Source organism: Perna viridis, chromosome 10, assembly GCF_037379345.1.
Source record: "Perna viridis isolate PV_CMFRI_1.1 ecotype Kerala chromosome 10, ASM3737934v1, whole genome shotgun sequence".
Classification (NCBI taxonomy): domain Eukaryota; kingdom Metazoa; phylum Mollusca; class Bivalvia; order Mytilida; family Mytilidae; genus Perna; species Perna viridis.
Window position 1 is genome coordinate 40,122,708 of NC_142454.1, and position 15,565 is coordinate 40,138,272.

General features: G+C 31.9%; 1 protein-coding gene across 4 annotated transcripts in view; it reads left to right on the forward strand.

The window, feature by feature from the left end:
• LOC148605753 (cytoplasmic dynein 2 heavy chain 1-like) overlaps window positions 1-15,565 on the forward strand; it is a 73,366-nt gene that overhangs the window by 49,212 nt on the left and 8,589 nt on the right. For 2 of the 4 annotated variants that reach the window (XM_088550927.1, XM_088550929.1), the window contains 15 exons: window positions 223-344; window positions 1,830-2,043; window positions 3,033-3,284; window positions 4,551-4,571; window positions 7,361-7,459; window positions 8,579-8,702; window positions 9,216-9,379; window positions 10,404-10,523; window positions 11,492-11,626; window positions 12,033-12,176; window positions 12,561-12,716; window positions 13,277-13,387; window positions 13,671-13,875; window positions 14,311-14,474; window positions 15,289-15,414. In XM_088550927.1, the coding sequence (XP_088407053.1) occupies window positions 223-344; window positions 1,830-2,043; window positions 3,033-3,284; window positions 4,551-4,571; window positions 7,361-7,459; window positions 8,579-8,702; window positions 9,216-9,379; window positions 10,404-10,523; window positions 11,492-11,626; window positions 12,033-12,176; window positions 12,561-12,716; window positions 13,277-13,387; window positions 13,671-13,875; window positions 14,311-14,474; window positions 15,289-15,414 (2,157 nt within the window). Of the gene's footprint in view, window positions 1-222; window positions 345-1,829; window positions 2,044-3,032; window positions 3,285-4,550; window positions 4,572-5,727; window positions 5,740-7,360; window positions 7,460-8,578; window positions 8,703-9,215; window positions 9,380-10,403; window positions 10,524-11,491; window positions 11,627-12,032; window positions 12,177-12,560; window positions 12,717-13,276; window positions 13,388-13,670; window positions 13,876-14,310; window positions 14,475-15,288; window positions 15,415-15,565 lie in introns of all 4 variants that reach the window. The other 2 variants (XM_088550928.1, XM_088550930.1) reach the window with 2 other exon arrangements.

Sequence of the window (15,565 nt, forward strand, 5' to 3'; positions counted from 1 at the left end):
AGTAACTCTTTCCAAGCTTTTATCCTATAAATACTTTTTGGTACCCTACGTACAATAGTACTTCACAGTAACTCTTTCCAAGCATTTAACCTATGAATACTTTGAGACCTCATTCCCTCAATTGTTCATATGTGGAGGCTATCCATTTGGCCTCTTTAGAAAAAAATTACCAATAAGTAAATGATACATGTATTCTATTATTGATTTCATTTTTGTTTGTAGAATGCCAAGAGAGCGTCCGTGGCTGCTGAGCCCTTAGCTATCTGGGTCAAGGCTAATGTCAAATATTCTTATGTCCTGGAAAAGATAGGACCACTTGAAGCTGAACAGAATGAACTTAAAAGGTAAGAAATTCTCTGACAAAGTGAATTTTAATTTTTTTTTTATTTTTACACAGGCAAATGTGCCACACATGAGAATTGTACGGTTTGCAACATATGATTATCATGTGAATTGAGGGCCACATGATAATCATATATTTCAGTTTACACATGATCATCATATGTTTCCAGGCAACACTTGACATAAAAGAATCATATGATAATAATTATATGACTATCATATGTAAATTATTATATGATTATCATATAGAGTAAACATATTAATTTTCGCGGGTGCTAATTTTTGGTGGATTTTGTCAAGTGAACATATTCACAGGTATTAATTTTCATGATTTAAAATAAATATAAGCCTTGTATAGTGTTAAAAATAAAATTCATGGTACTTTATTTCATGGGTTTCAGCCAACCCCGAAAATAGCGAAAATTAGTATGATTACAGTGATTAAAATGTAAATATCATTTGATTACCATATGATTATTGTATGAATTTAGCACTATTTCATGTATATATAATCACATGTGCCACATTTGGCTGCGTAGTAAATAATTCATACCTATTTAAGGCTCCTAGTCAGTGATCTCCCTCTTTCCAACTTTTCTTCTCTGCAAACTTTTCTTGACAATGAAATACTGTAAAAATATTAATTTTCGTGGTGGCTAATTTTTTCGGATTCTGTGAAGTGAACATATTCATGGCTATCAATTTTCGCAGTTCCAAAAAAAAATGATTAGCGTTATATAATGTTAAAAATAGATTTCGGGTGTACTATTTTTTTGTGATTTTCTGTCCACCACGAAAATTAGTATGTATACAGTACATAATTGCATTTACAAATTAAGTTGAAAAAGCATGAAATATAATTGATTGACTATTGCTATATTCTTACATTAGTATGTTGATACTGATATTAATTAGGTGAAACTGCCTTCAATGTTAAACATGACTCCAAACAAAACTCTTCTTCCCAGGGAGCATATTTTAATTACCGGTTTATAACCAAACTGTTTAGAAATTATTATTAGGGACCAAAAAAGGACATCTTGAAACCTGTCAAGTTCATATGGTTTGTCCATTCTTGCCTCAACTGTTCAGGGTTCAGCTTCTACTATCTTATCATAATCAAGCTGTGCCCCATAAGGCATTTTATCTAATTTGGTGCCATTTGAATTCCAACCTTTTACATTTTTGAAGTACGTGTACAAACTACTATGATAATTTGATTTTCTCAATGATTTGTTCAATTTATCTACATGTACTTTTTTTTGACGGCTAGAGATTTGCAATATCTAAAAATGACAAACACGAGTTTACTGAGATACATGTACTAACTAAATGATATTACTGGTAATTTTCATGGATTCTGTGACCATAGACTTTTATGATAAGTGAACTAATTTTGATGCATCAGGAAGTGGAGAGTACTGAAACTGAATATTACTTTATGATTATCCTTTTTTAATGCGCTTAAATAACTTCTTCTTTTGCAGAAACTTGGCAAAGGCCCAGTCCAGAATGGACAAGTTGAAGTCTGCTCTCGATGAAGTAGACGCCAAAGTTGCTTCCCTTAGAAATAGATTTGAGACATTCACCAAAGAGGCTGCTGAGCTGAAAATCAAGCTAGATAAAGAGAATGAGACCATCCAAGCTGCTGAGACTCTTGTGTCTAAACTGGATGGAGAATATCAAAGATGGAACCAACAGGTAATATACAACCTGTAAAAAGTCAGTATTTGACCGTTGAATGAAGACTGGAATACCTCATGATGAATGGAACCAAAGAAAGAAAAGTACAAGAGATACACATCCTAACAAGTATCAGTCACATAACCCATTCTAATGCCAGGAATGTATTACATTGTGATGTATATTATTCTGTCTTCGGTTTGTTCCATTCCTCAAGAGGTCTGTTTTCAGTCTGCGTAGCTTACTTCAAGCATCAATGCAATGGTTATACTGAATTTTTACAAGTTGTATGTGTTGTAAAATATTCAACCTAACCCTGTTTTGATACAAAAGATTTATTTGAACATTGAGTTCTGTCTAAACCAGACCCTGGATAAACTAGAAATCTTTGTAAACCAGACCCTGTATAAACTAGAAACTTTTGTAAACCAGACCCTGGATAAACTGGGAACCTGTGTAAACCAGACATCTTCTGAAGCCCTGTCATCAGTTTCAATATGTTTTGAACCTGTGTAAACTGAACATATGCCACAGTTCAGGGTTTGGTTTTGACAGGTTTTAAACTGAACTTTTAGGGTTACTACAAACATTAAGTTTTTATTGGCTCTAACAATTCCTCAAGTATTCTACTAACAATTAGTAATTACTATACTGTTAAAGTACTTTTATTCGTGGGTACTAATTTTCATGGTTTAGGGAAAAAATGTTAGTTTGTTGATTTTTGAATTTGTTGATTTCACAACTCCATCTTACAAATAAATTGGAAATTTTCGTTTCATTGAGAATAAACTTTCATCTTTTTCATATCCATGAAAACCAGGAAAATTGACACCACAAGAACGATAATTCTTTCCCAGTATTTACAGTAAAGAGTAACATTTGTCTGGCGTAGTACAATTATTTTCTTGCAAAATATATTTACCCTAGGATAAAGACATTTTTATGAACTCAGTAGTTTCAGGGGAGAAAGATTTTGTTTTACACATAAATTACTATAATCTCATTAGGTTGGAGAACTGACAGGAGAAATTCAGGAACTTCCAAAGAGAGCCTTGCTTGGGGCAGCCTTCATTACATACCTTGCCCAAGCTCCTGAGGATGTCAGGAGGAACTCACTTAAAAGCTGGATGGAATCACTCAATGTAGAGGGTTTTGACATGAGGAGATTCCTCAGCACAGAGAGTGAACAGTTGATCTGGAAGTCAGAGGGATTACCTTCAGATGACCTGTCAATGGAAAATGCTCTGGTTATCCTACAGGTATTCTTATTTGGTAGAAATAACAATTATTTTGGGTTTTTTTTTATTGTTCAAGTTCCATTAATTTTTTATGTTGTTGAATTTTCTGCCTTTTATAAGTAAACAAAACAAATACTTTCATGGTAGATTCCCATCCAACCTTCATATATGGGGCGGGTGAGACGATTTTGTTTTTTATTTTTTAATTCTTATCAGATATTTTGTAGCCTAATTTTAATTTTTTGAATTATAGATATCTTCTAAATCCATAGCCACATCAGTATTAAAGAAAAAAAAACAACATCATGTTAGTCACCAAGAAATGAAAGATTTGTGTATTATAGTATCTCAATACTAAATATGATGTGAAAAAAATCCTGGTTTTGTAATTCCTGCCTCAGTTTTTTTTTTTTTTTTTTTTTTTATTTTGTCAATTTTTTAGGGGGGGGAGGGGGTGAGAATCTACTTATTAAGTTTATTTCGCCGTAAGACATTTATGCATTTGATAATTGATAAAGTACACACATAAGCAAACTATAGATTGAATCAATATGTTTGCCTTTAGAACATATATGCATGCTTAATGCATTATTAGAAGAACTTGCATGTCCATTTTATATGATAATTTTAATATATAAGTGTATGCATGTACAAAAATGTACATTATAGATAGCTTTAATTAATGCTTTTCAATTATAAACACTTAACTTTTATTATGTTTTTGAACATTCATACTATAAACCTAATACGAAATTTAAAAAAAAAATGATGATTTTTTTTTTTTATTTGTAAAAATGGTTGTTTAAATTTTACATTCTTTAGTATTGTGATAGGTTGCAACAGTTTAAGTACTGGAATCTGTAAGAATCAGGCAAAATTAAAAAAATAATGAATTCTGCTCATAAAAAACACATATTTGACAATGTGGTTACATAATTTATGGTCTACTGAAGACAAATAGACAATTAATTCCCTAGTCTTAGAAGTGCCAGAGGATGCAGAAAAGCAAGTTCAAAGTAACAATAGAATGGTAGGGAAAATTGAGTTATCTCCCTTCAGTGATGAAATTGCTATGCATTTTATACAATTTATACCACGAATTACGGACACTTAAAAAAGAAATGCTTACAGATGAGATTTTGAATAAGAATTCATGGACAGACTTGTGTGTAATTTTCCACCATTATTCACCCACTGCCTGATTCTTACAGAAAATAGTACTTAAGCTTTCAAATGTATTGCTGGATATTGTTTTATCATGTTTTTTATACCTTAATGAATTTCTAGATCAACAATATAAATGCAGGGGTAAGAATTATGCTAAATCTAAAAACAACCCTTGCACACACACACACACATTTTTTTATTTCATTGTCTCTCAGAAGAACACATAGGTACAGTTCAGTTAAGGAGGAAGACCTAGGATAAGGAGCACAACTCTTAGAAATCATTGGAATGTTTGTATTCAGCATTTTACATCAATCAATGTAAGCATCAAAGTAACTTGGAGTGATTTCATTCTGTTTCAAATGAAAGCTTGATAGGCTTTTGAGAAATTGAATATAATACAAACATATCACTGATTTCAAGAGTTATGTCCCTTACCCTAGGTCTACCTCCTTAAATGACCACACAAAAATAATTTTCTGTATTTTCATCCTGGTTTTAACCTGGAAATAGTAGAGATAACAGATGGATTTAAATCTTCATAACAAAATATACTTAGGATGAAAATACAGGAAATTCTAATGTTGGTTATTTGGTTGAACTGGTGTTTCCATGTATTTTTTTTTCTGATTTGCTCCCTGATTTGTGCACATGAATTTTGTTTGATCTCACCTTTTGTTTTTTTTCTTTCTTTAAACACTGCTTTTTGTTTTGAAAAGATTTGCTTCATTTTACTCCACCCCTTAAGGTTTATATTATGTTCTGCTCAATTTTTTGTTTGTTAAATTATATTCACATTTATGTGTTTTTGCCTGAAACATTTTTCAGTGATGAAACTCTTAACATTTTATTTTTTTAAAACAAAGCAAAATGAAATTTTTGTACTAGATTGTAGTATTATGAGTATTATGCAATTGTTTTAATAATATCTTGAAAATAATTTTTTACTAATGGCAATATTCCATGACAATTTAAATGAAAAAGCCCCATAATTTTTACTTAATTTTTTTTTAATCTTGAACATACTGTTATACCTTTGGCTTGACCATATTGTGTGGTGTTTGGGGCAATGAGCTTTTTGTACTTTCTAGACCCAAATTTGCATTTGAATTTCTCCAAGACTTTTTCATGAAAATTTCTTTTCCAATCACTGTGAAGTACATATACATTCATCATGAATATATCTTTTGGCTTTTAAACAAAGTTATGTGATAATAAGAATTTTTATGACAGCACCTACTGCAATGCATTGTTTTTCACACTTCAAAGCTTAATTATACTTGCAATGAATTTACAGTGTACTGGCATGGTAAGTCTTTGCAAATTCTTTCTTCCTACAGAAGTGAAATAACCATTTCAGAATTTACCGCTATAACCTTGGTTCCCTTGATTACTCTTATACTAGGACACATTTGCAGTACTTCAGGAATACCTACATTTTTGTACTTTTCTGGAAAATGTATTAGTTGGACTATTTCCAGCAACAATTATACATTCCTTTAAAAAAATATTGTTCAAAGCCAACACTGGCGGATTTGTTGGTGGAAGGGTATTACCCCCACCCCCACCCTTTTAAAAATATCTGGATTTGCCCCTCCTTTTAAACAACCTTGTAAACTATCATTTCTATAAAACCCAAATGAATTCTGAAGCGGTTAATAATGGACTTCTAATTCAAATAGTGACCCACTGATCTTTTTAGCCAACATATATCTTGCCAGATTATTTTACAGGTGTGTTGGTTTAGAGCACTAGCTCTTGCAACACTACATACAGGGAATATTTTGATGTTTCCACTGGTCCACTGGGAAAATAAAGAGGATATAAATAATGAATTTCTGCTCATTGTTTTGTATAGTAAAGCTTAATTATCACACAATAGAATCTGTACGCATTTAATTGAGACATATGCTATAAATTAGGAAATTAATGCATTCAGTTATGTATATCAATGCACTTATCCACTTTCTGACCACGCCTAGCTGTGATAAGTGGAAAAGTCAAATCAACCTGAAGTGTAGTGTAGATTTACTCATAGAAAGAACTTATGTTTACTTAGCATACAATGTAGATCTGATATGATAGTTAATTAGATTGTGGACTATGTATTTCTGGCTGCTGGCTACTAATAATTATATACTATAGCTAATAACACTATGGATATTTTTACAGTTTTTTATGTTACTAACTGTCATAGTTAAACGTAGTTAATATCCTAAACCTAATATTTTGTTGCAGTATAAATTAAGAAGCTCATATCAAAATATATTCAAATTCCATAAGGTCATGAAAATTGGCAGATTTACTGGTCAGATTTTCAGTAGACAATTTTCAATTTTTTTTTTAATTTAACCATATTTTGTCACTACCAAGAGAAATATTGTAAGTTCTCTGAGACAGAATAGCTCCTGTTGAATTGCTATTGAATAGAACTATTTCAATATATGATGTTTGCTAAGTGGTTTCACTTGTTTTTGTTTAAAAATCTGCTTATTGTGGTTTAATTTGTGCCATTTCATTATTCAGAAAATTTAGAAAATTCAGTCTTATCAAAATAAGGCATATTAATTGTTCCTTTAAATCAGTGCATGTAGGATATTAAAGCATGTGGTACACTTGTAAAAATGGTCAAGCCGACTCAAGGACATTAACCACCTCCCCCCCCCCCTTTTAACTACCCTTTTATGACGACTAGATTATATTACACTGCTATTTAACTCAATGTTACCATGGTTACATACACAAAATATTCAAGTCTTTAAATTTTAGAACAAAATAATTTTGATACCCACAAATTTTAAATTAATATAATTGATAACTTCTCATAACTTTTTGATTAGCTGTGCAAACTTTTTTTCTGGAGAGATGAAATTAAAAAATAAATCATGTTCTTCAGCTCAAATTAACTTTTTTCTGATTTATTTTGGCAGAGTGCACTGAGGCCATTCCTCATTGATCCGTCCTCTAGAGCTACTGAATGGCTGAAAACACATTTAAAAGAACACAGGCTTGAAGTTATTAATCAACAGGTTTGTTAAACAAAATACCTCCATTTATAGTATTGTAACAGAACACATGTAGGTTCACATATTTTCCATTTGTATTTGCCATAATTTGTAGGGATTTTCAATGGAAATCATGCACTACATTAGGGGTGTAACGATACATTTTTTTCTCAAATGATACATATCGCGATATTGGATGTGTTTGACAGTATGTATCGCAATACATTTTAAGAGATGTGTGTCCTTCATGGGCGCCGCCATATTTTACACAACAAGGCTGCTTATGCATGACAGGAAATAAGGATTTGCTCCATCATTCCATTTGAAATAAAACATTTAAGCAAAATTTTATTTTTTTCTCTGGATCATTAAAATAATGCTAGCTATGACACTAATACCAATAAATTGATTTAAAAATAGCATCATATTGTTAGTATTGTAGGCGGCCATGACGTACCGTGAACCGAATTGTCCAAAAAAATACTGTGATTTCAGTACATATGGTGAATCATTTACCCCTTACAATACATAAATCACAATTCTGAATAGTTTGTTAAAACACAAAGATTTAGAGAATTGAAAAGTCCAGATTAATATGGCAGAAAGAATGCAATACTGTCAAATTATGGAAGGTAAAATATTGGGATAAACAGCTGTAAGGAGGTAGACCTAGGGTAAGGGACACAACTCATATAAATCATTGGAACGTTTGTATTCATCATTTTACATCAATCTCTTGTAAGTATCAAAGTAACTTTGACTGATTTCGTTCTGTTTCAAATGAAAGCTTGATAGACTTTGGTGAAATTGAATATAATACAAACATATCACTGATTTCAAGGGTTATGTCCCTTACTCTAGGTCTACCTCCTTAAACACTCTTCTACACTCATGGTTCAAATGGTAAATAAATACTTTCTATGCAGCATATACATGCACTCTAGGGCTACAAACACAGCTGGTAAAGGACCAAATTAAGGCTTTAATTCATTAAATAATGGTAATTGGGATTTTCTACATATAGTATTTATAATTTTGAAAACAATGACACAAAACCAAACTATAATAGAATAGGAATCAGAAAACAAGTGATGCAGCATTGTTTTGGTTGCATTGACATGACTATTGGATGTGTATTTTTAGGATGCCAACTTCTCTACATCATTAGAGTTAGCGGTGAGGTTTGGTAAAACTCTGATTATACAGGAAGTAGATGGGGTAGAACCAGTGCTTTATCCACTACTTAGAGGAGATCTCCATGCTCAAGGTATGATAGAAGTTCACCAGTACAATTATCAGACTTCATTTTCTTCAGCTTTGAAGCGGAATTCCACATTCTTCAACTCTAGAATTTGCCATTATGGTTCTTTTTTTACCATATGTTTACTGACAATTTCCACTTTTTTGGTCAGCTCAGTAAAACCACGTTCAAGTTATGAACCAATTACAATTATCAAAGAAGTGAAACATCAAAATTACTTCTCAATTGGCAATGTTTTTAGATAATCTAAAATACATGTTCAGAAGTCATATTCCATTTCAAATTATTTTATTTACACTAACTTTCAACAGTACTGATGAAAGATCTTTCTTAAAATTTCAAATTTTCAACAAATTTTGACATAATTGCAGTAGTTAATGCACACAATGGTTTCTGAATTTTTTGTAAATTGGAGCTTTATATACATGTAGATGACATGTAAACTACAGATCATTAGAATCTTTTCTGAAGGTTTCTTGTATAATAATACACTTACCATTTCCACATCATGTACTGTAGGTCCAAGATTTGTGGTACAGATAGGTGAAAAGACAATTGATTATAATGAGGAGTTTAGATTGTTCCTTACAACCAGGAACCCCCAGCCTGAAATTCCCCCTGATGCTGCTTCTGTCATTACAGAGGTCAACTTCACAACCACTAGAGCTGGTCTTACTGGACAGGTAAATACTCCCTCTGAATTCATTACACAGATAAATATACCCTTTTAAATTATTACACAGGTAAAATATACCATCTTGAATCATTACACAGGTAAATATATCCTCTTATATCATTACACAGGTAAATATATCCTCTTGAATCATTGCACAGGTAAATATACCCTCTTGAATCATTACACAGGTAAATAAACCCTCTACTTATTATACAGGTTATTGTACATCCAAACATTTTAGGTACATATAGTTAAATTCATATTTGTGCTTTCTAGGCAGGTAGATTTACCTGGGAAATAATTAGACAACTAAATAATACAGTAAAACCTGTCTGAATTAAACCTTTGATAATCTGAAAATACATCTAAACCGGACGCTATTTGAGATTCATGTCAGTTTTGATGTTTTTTTAACCTGGATAAACCAAACATCTGTCTAAACTAAACACATACATGTACTGTAGCCAAAATGAGTATGGTTTTGACAGGTTTCACTGTATACCCAAGAGCAGAATTAATCTTTACATCAGACCTGACTTCCTGATTTTGCTGTTATCTTTTTTACTGTATACATGTATTTCCTACCAAATTTGCCAATTTTCACTTTGTTAGTTGACTTCTCAAAATCAGGTGTGAAACATGGAACAGTTTTCAACCTGTTCTTTTCTATGTGTTTGTTATCAGTGTTGGTATAACTGGACAGAGTGTCTTTTCATAGGATCAATTAGTCTATATATACAATTAGACGAGCACATACACAGGTCTACCTTTTACACTTACCCTACCGATGCACGTGGTCCATGCTCCCAGTTTTTAGTGGAGTCTGAGTTGCTCATTTACTTTTGTTACTTTTTATGTATTATTTTGGGTATTTTATGTTCTTTGTTGTGTGTGTCTATTTTCCATGTCTGGTCTTTGTCCCTGGATTACATTCTTTTGATTTCCACAAGAATCTTGGTTCCCTTGATTACTCTTTTAAATCATAGAGTAAAAATGTGATAAGAACTTGTTTATTATTTATATTTCTACAGTTGTTAGCCAACACAATCCAGCATGAGAAACCAGAACTTGAAGTTAGAAAAACAGATCTGCTTAAGACTGAGGAAGATTTAAAAATACAGCTGGCTAAGATGGAGGAGTCTCTGTTAGAGGTATGAACAAATCTTTTTAAGTATTTAAGACTTTTCTCATTTTATGTGACCCTTTGTAACTCATATTGGGGAACTGCATTATTGTTGCTAGAGTATTACCGGGTTATACTTACTTGCATTATTACTGGTACAGGTGTCAGAGCATGTCATGCGTACCCTTCCTGAGCACATGATATTTCTTGTATTACGTCTTGTTTTCCTTATATCCAGTTTATGTATGTATTCCATTTTACTGTGAAAGTACTTTGATTCGTGGATACCAATTTTCGTGGATTAGGGAAGAAAGTTCATGGATTCATGAATTCGTGGTTTGAGGTTTTCAGTATACATATCAGTGGAAATCTCCTATTTGTTGGGAACCAAATTTCGTGGTGTAGCCTAAACACGAAAACCACGAAATTGGTACCCCACGAACAATAGTTCTTTCACAGTATTTGATTTGTTACATTATAGACCATCTTTATTTTTTGTTTTCATGTTCAAGTCGTGTATTTGGATTTTTACATATCTGAATCGTCCCATTGTTGATATTTCGGTATTTTATTTGCCAATATATTTTAGCTTCACCCACATGACGCACAAGATGGCAGCAAAATTTTTTTATCATAAAGTTAGTGCCCTAATAGAGCATTTAGTGATTACAATAAAATTTCAGTGAAGTTTTCAATAGGAACCATTTGCAATATAATTGTAAAAAATGAAAATTTATATATAAAGAAATTTTATGATTTTTTTGTGGTAGTGTTTGTGGACGGGAGCTCCTTAAGTGTTTCGTAGATTTTTCATTTAAGATTTTTTAGACTTAAAACACAAAAAAGGGGGTGCAGGCATATTATGTCTTTTTAGTGCAGCTGATTACTTTTTTTTTTATCAATTTAGTGTTTAATTATTACATTCTTGAAAAAAAAGGGAATTTTCATCTGATGTTAGCTCTCTTAAAATGAAATTTTTATTCTTTATTATTCCAGGAACTGGCTAGTGCCAAAGGTAACATCTTGGAGAACAAAGAATTACTGGACTCTCTGAACAAGACCAAAGCTAGTAGTATGACCATAGCCGATTCCTTGGCTGAGTCTGTCAGACTCCAGGCCTCACTAGATCAGGTATGATTAAGGACTTTTCAATAGGTCCCATTCATATACTTGGAATGTTATAGCAATAAAAGTTTTCCCTTCTATTTGATATGCTGAAATATATGGCTGCTATAGGCAAAAATAATTCCTCTAGATTGAGCAAATAAAATTTATGACAGGGTTTATGAGAGATTAAGTGAACTCCATGTGAACAATATTTGCCTGAGTATGCAAATTTTAATCACCACAAAAAAAAAATGTACTGGTATATAAACAAATTTTGGTTATCTGATGTTGTCTTTTAATATTTTAAATGATGCTTATATCTATGTATTTGAAATGTTTTTTTTTTTTTTTACTTTTATTTTTTTCTATTTTCTTATAATTATTTTTTTGTGTCTATCTTTCTACTAATTCGGCAAATTCGATATTACAGGAACGTAATACTTACCTCCCCTTGGCAGAGAGTGGTAGTAAACTCTACTTTGTCATCAGTGATCTGGCAAAGATCAACAACATGTATAGATTCAGTCTAGCTTCGTTCCTTCGACTCTTCAACAGGGCTTTGATAGCCAAACAGGTAACACACATATCTTATCATATGAAGAGAAATTTGTGACGAAATTTGTTGCTACTCTCATGAATTTTGAAGCTGATTTATTGTCATTTTTCTCTGGTCTACTGCTTTCAAATTTTTGCCGAATTTGACGCATTTGGGTCTGGAAAGCTTGGCGCACATGGGTGATAGTATTTATTTTGATATTAAAATAGTTGCACCAGACAAGTGGTGGTACATATACTTTGACGACAATCAGAGCGGGTATTGTGAAGAAAACTGTTTTTTAATTTGGTCGCTGCTAGGATTTGTTAACTCTGAAATGTGCATGTTTGACCTTCCCTAAGGTGTCTCAGCAAACATTATTGATTCATTTTCTCTGAATTTTAAGTAATTCTTTCCTTTTAGGACGGAGCTGGAACTGAACACAGGATCAAAGCTCTGTCACAGAGATTGAAGATGTTGGTTTATGAGTATGTATGCAGGTCGCTGTTTAAAGCTGACAGACTTATGTTTGCCATGCATATGGTCCATGGTACTAGACCTGAACTGTTCCAAGAAAATGTAAGTAGCCATTGAGATAGCTAAAAGAAATTATGTTAATTTAGACAAACAAATTTCCCGTACAAGTCTTTTTTTAGTGTTCCATGGGAGATAACTCAAATCTGTGTCTCTGCCTTTGTTAAATGAGTATCCTTGAATTTAATTGGTATATAATCATTCATCATTCATTACAGGTTGAGTTTGAACTCTCTTGGTAGTTTATATGAAATAATATCTAATAATATTGTTTCATGAAGTTAAATTGCTGATCTATATTACCCAGTAGTTTTTCTTAGCCTAAAATGGGAGATAACTCAAATTTTAGGTAAATGAATTTATACTTCAACTAAATTGGTATTTAATCAATCATTGTAGTTCCAATTCAAGCTACAAATGATTGATTTATAAGTTTTGAAATTGTATTTTTGTTCTGTGTGTTTTTTTTTTTTTTTTTTACAAAATAAAGTATTGATACCACATTGAAATTATACTTTCACTGTGAAAAGTTCTATTACTAGAAAAAAAATTAACTTAAAATAATTGTAGTTGAATCTAACAGTCTATTTTTTTTATTATTGTAGGAGTGGGAACATTTCACTGGAATGTTGGTAGCTGATGTCAAATCTGATTCCCACCGTGGAGCACCATCCTGGGTAGATCAGGAGAGAGCTCAAGCTGTGGCCAACTTTAAAGTAAGTAGCTTAATAAATAATAATTTGACATGAAACCATACTACATGTATATTCTGATACATGTAGAAGGAAAAATTCCAAAGAAGCTGATTTAAAGTAAAAAGGGACAAGTTTATGTAGGCAGTGTTACAGTTTTTTCAATCACTTTATTTGTACCAATATTTTTTAAGCTTTGCATTTGAAATTTACACAATTAGAGGTGGCATTTTTAGCTTGAAAGTTAGTTTTTCAGTTTTACAATAAGAATGTAGCAATATTTTAAATTATAACTTTGATATTTCAGTCCAATTTCTCCCAACTATACTCTATATTCAACCTTGATGACTCATCATTGTGGTCAAACTTTTCCCGTAGCAGTGAGTGTGAGAATGAGTTCCCATCAGCCATTGAGAAGAAGACATCTTTATTCCAGCAGCTGCTTGTTGTTCAGGCCTTTAGACCTGATAGATTACAGACAGCCATGGGACACTTTGCTTGCAAGGCTTTAAGTATGGAAATCATATCTTTTTATACTTTGTCAGCAATTTTGCTGGGTACATTGGGGAAAAAAATTGTTAAAAATCTGTTATTTCTGATCCACTGTTGATTAACATTTGCATATAAATGCAATTGTTTATTAGGTCAGCTGGATTGAAGTTCCAAAGTGAGCTTATGTCATCATATATTGTTTTTCATCTGTAATTTGTTTACATTTTGCTCAACTACAAGAAAACTATGTGACTGATTTAACCAAACACTGTAGTAATGATGCATGGAAGAGCCTTGCTTTTTGGGTTACTATAATGCTGTTGTAGTTTAGGTTTAAATTTTGTTGTGGTTAAACTTTAAAAAAAGTCTGTTGAAAATGTATATGGAAGCAGGAAAAGATGTTTTTTTCAACTCTAATACAGTCATGAACTTACTATTTTATATTATCTTTACAGGTATGCAGGAATTATCCCCACCTTCTGTAAATTTGAAGAAATTATTTGAGAAAGAGACTATTCCTAGTGAACCTATATTAATAGTTATCTCCCCTGGAGCAGATCCTTCACAAGAATTACAGGAGTTAGCCAGTGGAACTATTGGTGCTGATAAATATCATCAGGTACAGAGGGTTATAATGTTTCTAGTGCATGAAAATCCAACAAGTCAGTGAACTTTTCTAATCTGTTAATGTCAAATGCAGTGGATTTTCTAAGATTATTCCCAGTTTTTTAGATTGACTCATTTTGTGAAAAAACCAGGTCGTTGATAAGATAGATACTTTAGCAGGGTAGGGCTTGTGGTAGAACAAAAAAATTTTCCAAGTTGGACATGCACAAAGTATACCAACAGTTAAGACGAAAGGGTCTATCATTTGAACAATTTTCATGCAAAAATCAATGTGCAGAACTTTTTCATGAATTCTGAAACAAAATTTATTTGCTTTATTTTGTTGAAATTTATGTAAATACATTTCTCTAGGTCCCAATTTCATAGCCATAATGTAAGTTGTGCATATTTTCATTCAAATAGAAAGTTTTGAAAAAGTATGGCGACATCATATAAAACAAATATTGTGTAACAAGAATGAAAATTTATGTTGAGAAAATAAAATGAACCCCTACTTTTACAAAAATATAAAATTCAATGTTAAGTATAAAAAATAGGAGATGTAGTATGATTGCCAATGAGACAGTCATCCTACAAAAGCCAAGTAATGAACAGTTAAACTTCTACAATTCACCACATGGTTTTCAATGATGGACAAAACCCATACCATAAAGCAAGCAGTAAAAGTCCCAAAAATAAATATAATGAAACTATTTATAAAATGGATAGTGATCTAATCTATAGAAAAATGTCAAACAAAATAACAATGAACAAAAAAAAAAAAAAAACGCAATGACTACCAGTTTTTATTCTAATTCTAATTTTAGGTTGCCATGGGTCAAGGTCAGTCTGACATTGCCATGCAGTTACTAAGAGAGTGTTCACAGAATGGTGAATGGCTTTGTTTGAAGAATCTACATCTTGTTACTGCCTGGTTACCCCAACTTGAGAAGGTAATCTAACCTTATAGTCTGTCTGTGACATAGTTTGGCCTGTCATTATCTTCCACGCTATTTTAATGTATGTGTGAGATATTATATATAATAATAGGAAATTATTATTGCACAACTATATTGATGTCAGTATTTCAAATACATGTAACTC